The following is a 3,774-nucleotide window of genomic DNA, read 5'->3' as shown; positions in this document are numbered from 1 at the left end:
CACACACACACACACACACACATTTTACAGACCCTACATATCTGGTGGTATTTAATTATTTGTAGATTACATTTATAAGATTACAATTAAATGAAAACATTTTATTGGCATTTGAGTTTTCATTGCATTTACACAGTTTTGACGAATGACGGAAACTGTGGTGTCTGTGCTGTGAGCACAAAGTCAAGAATAACCTAAATATTATTTGCCTTACAGACACTGACATCATAAGCAGATATTAAGGACAATGGGATGTAAGTTCATATGATTGTGTGGCAATTTACAGTGCATGTACTAATAAATGTGCAAGCATTTATATTGACAGATACTACAGGGCTAAATATTGGACAGAACACATGCTGGGTTATTTTGACCCAACTGGTTGGGTGAAATGTTTTTACCCAACATGCAGAGAAGAAAGTTTTAAAAGTTTGATGGTTTTCAGTTTGAAATCATTTTCAGTTTAAAACAGTTTTAAAGATTAAAGTCTGAATGTTTTGAAGGCAATACAGTCTATTAGAAAGACAGACAGATTGATTGATTCTAGGGTTGATATGCAGTTGCTAGGGTAATCAGGGTTGTTGCTGGGTGGTTGCTAGGATGTTGCCATGTGGTTGCTAGTGTACTCAGGGTCGTTGCTAAGGTGTTGTTATGCGGTTGCTAGAGTTCCTAGGTAGGTTGCTAGGGTGTTGCTATGTGGTTGCTAAGGTTTTGCTATGTGGTTGCTAGGGTACTCAGGGTGGTTGCTAAGGTTTTGCTATGTGGTTGCTAGGATACTTGGATTGTTGCTATGCGGTTGCTATGGTACCCGGGGTGGTTGTTAGGGTGTTGCTATGCATTTGCCAGGGTATCCGGGACAGTTGTTACGGTGTTGCTATGCGGTTGCTAAGTTTCTCGGGCTGGTTACTATGGTTTAGAGATTAGAGAACACATTTTAACATCAAGATAAATTAAATTCAGTATTATGATAAAATCAGTTTATGTTATGCAAGGCAAAAGGCATTTCCGTCATGCGAAATGACCGCTGCTGATGCATTTAGCTGATAGACATCTGGTCCCTGTATGTTGTGTTGTGTAAAATAATATCATTTACAGCACAGTAAAGACTTTATAAAGTGAATAAAACTTATACAAACCTTTATTTCACTGAAGAAGTGCACCAAATCGGTGGCACTGAAAACAGCTCTCTCCTGAAGAGGACGCAAAAAGCCCATGCTTTGACTGTAACTCAACAGCTGGGTAGTTTCGTCGGAGCAGTCAGAACAAAACACAAAAACTACCCAGCTCTGGAAAAAACAACACAACATATGACCCAGCAGGCTCAACCCAGCAGTTGGTTAGAAAAAAAATAACCCAGCATTTTTTTTAGAGTGACATACATACATACATACATACATACATACATAAACTGTCAATAAAAAACTGTTAAAAATTTTCAAAGTATCAAAAGCCAAATTAAAGATTAATGTAAATAATATGTTTCTTTTTCAAACAGCAAAGGTGTCTAAGTCAGAGAGAAAAAATTGTGCTTTTTGGGAAAACAGGAGATGGCAAAAGCAGAGCTGGAAATACAATTCTCAGAGAAAAAGTTTTCATCCCTAAAGCTTCAGCTAATTCTGTTACAGATCAATGTGAAAGAAGGCAGATGAAGGTTCATGGCAGAAAGATCACAGTGATTGACACACCTGGATTCTTTGACACGGATCATAATGATGAGGAGACAAAATCTGAGATTGTTAAATCTTTGATTGAATGTGCTCCTGCGGTTGATGCCTTTATCATTGTTCTAAAGGTCGGAAGACACACAAGACACGAAAATGAAGTGGTACAGAAACTCCTGAACACACTGAATGAGGACGCCTTAAAACGCGCAGTTATCTTATTCACTTTTGGTGATCAACTAGAAGGCAAGACCATTAAAGAATTTGTGAAGGCCAGTTCACAACTACAGGAGCTGGTTGATAAATGTAGAGGTCGCGGTCACTTCATCGACAACAAATACAGGGAAAAAAAACGTATATGGGGGAACAAGAGCAACAAGGTTCAGGTGAAAAATCTACTGAAGACCATCGACAAGATGGTGAAAGAGAATGGCTGCTACAGCAATGAGCTTCTTCAGATGTTGGAGAAAGAGATTCAAGAGGAAAGGAAATTATTCATGAAAAAATTCTTGAGCAGCAACAGGAGTGGTGATCGGTGCTCTTCTGGGAGCATGTGTTGCATTAGCTTTCATTTATGCTTTATCAAAACTATAGAAAATATGTATTGCTAAAAGAAGTGTAGTAGTAATGACAGGAAATGTAGGGGAAACATGAGCGGTAGTTAAGGCTGTGGCTTCAGGAGGAGGAGCAGTAGCAAAAGCAGGAGTAGCTGTTACTGGAGTCGCAGCTGTTGCAGGAGCTGCTGGAGGAGGAATCACTGGATGGAAAGCAGCAGAAGAAGCTGATTCAGTGTGTGACGCCATGATCAAGGCAGCACAGCTTAACTACAAGAATGCAACGGCTCTGGTTGAGAAAGCAGTAAAAGTAGTTGAGCTTGGGTCTAAGAAAAAATGTAAATAAATGGATATTGACTAGCATTTTAATTTAGAGTAATGCATGATCTCCAGCTTTAAGTTTTGGAAATGTGTAAATAATAATAAAAAAATGCTGTTCAGATTCATTTAGACTCATGTTAGACAACATTTGATCATTTGCTTGCGTGTTAAAGGGGTGGTTGATTGCGATTTCACTTGTTTACCGTTAGTTAGTGTGTAATGTTGCTGTTTGAGCATAAACAATATCTGCAAAGTTACAAAGCTGAAAGTTCAATGCAAACGGAGATATCGTCTTTTAAAATTCTGGCGGTTTAATGCCAACAAAAACGGCTGGTAGGGACTACAACAAGTTACTTCCCGGGTTTGTGACATCACAAACCCAGATAAACCCCGCCCTCGGGAAAAGGCAGCAAAGGGGGCGAGGCCATGCAGCGCTGCTTTAGAGAAGAGGAAGAGAAAACTAGAGGTGCACGTAAAAATCTGTTCATATATGAATCGCGATTCTGTCTTCTAACGATTCTAATGGATTCACAAGTTTCAAAATCAATGTTCTAAAGCAGCGGTTCTTAATACTGTTCCTCGCGTCCCCTGCTCTGCACACACTCTGCATCTCTTTCTCTCTCTCTCTCTCTGCTTCTCAACTGAGCTCAAACTGGTTAGACTGCACCCCATAAACACAATCAAGCCTATAAAAAAAAACAAAAAAAAAACAGTGAACCACCCCTTTCATTAAAATGTGTTGCAGTCACACCTGTTCCTTTCTCTGTTCAGTTTCCTGTACATGCGTATAGCTGTGGCCTGGGATTCATTACCACAAATCTTACCTAGAAATGTATTATTTCTTCCTTGAGTTATCAGTGACAAAAGATAATAATGTATTAATATATGTGTGAGTGAGTGTGTTTGATTATTGCACAGCCGGTGTACACGATAACTGAGATTTAAAAAAAAAAAATGGGGTAAAATAATATGCCTTTAAAATGACACTGCAACAGTGCACATTATGTTTATTTTTTGTTTCACATTTGTTTTATATGGTGCATTAATCTGCATCAATTCAATGAAAAAGTGTTTAGTTAAAAAAATAAATACAAATAAATTCTAAATGTTTGTGATTGCCAGGATGACTTCAGTAAGCATTCAATTCAGAATTAATTGTATTCACATTTTTTGCCCAACATTTTAAACAGTACAAAATAGATATAAAATAATTATATTATTTTCTTCGCAACCTGGAT

General features: G+C 38.0%; 1 protein-coding gene across 1 annotated transcript in view; it reads left to right on the top strand.

Moving 5' to 3' along the window:
- The window catches only part of LOC107686096 (GTPase IMAP family member 2-like), a gene marked incomplete at its 3' end in the record, with an annotated part of 11,220 nt that extends 8,701 nt beyond the window's left edge, over positions 1-2,519 (top strand). Inside the window, exons 3-4 of the mRNA XM_016482938.1 lie at positions 1,496-2,189; positions 2,398-2,519. Coding sequence (XP_016338424.1) covers positions 1,496-2,189; positions 2,398-2,519 — 816 coding nt within the window. The remainder of the gene's footprint in view (positions 1-1,495; positions 2,190-2,397) is intronic.
- Positions 2,520-3,774: the final 1,255 nt, after the last annotated feature.

This window comes from Sinocyclocheilus anshuiensis, unplaced genomic scaffold (assembly GCF_001515605.1).
Source record: "Sinocyclocheilus anshuiensis isolate Anshui unplaced genomic scaffold, SAMN03320099.WGS_v1.1 scaffold1243, whole genome shotgun sequence".
Classification (NCBI taxonomy): domain Eukaryota; kingdom Metazoa; phylum Chordata; class Actinopteri; order Cypriniformes; family Cyprinidae; genus Sinocyclocheilus; species Sinocyclocheilus anshuiensis.
Note: the sequence above shows the minus strand (reverse complement) of the source record. Positions and strands in the feature narration are given on the sequence as shown.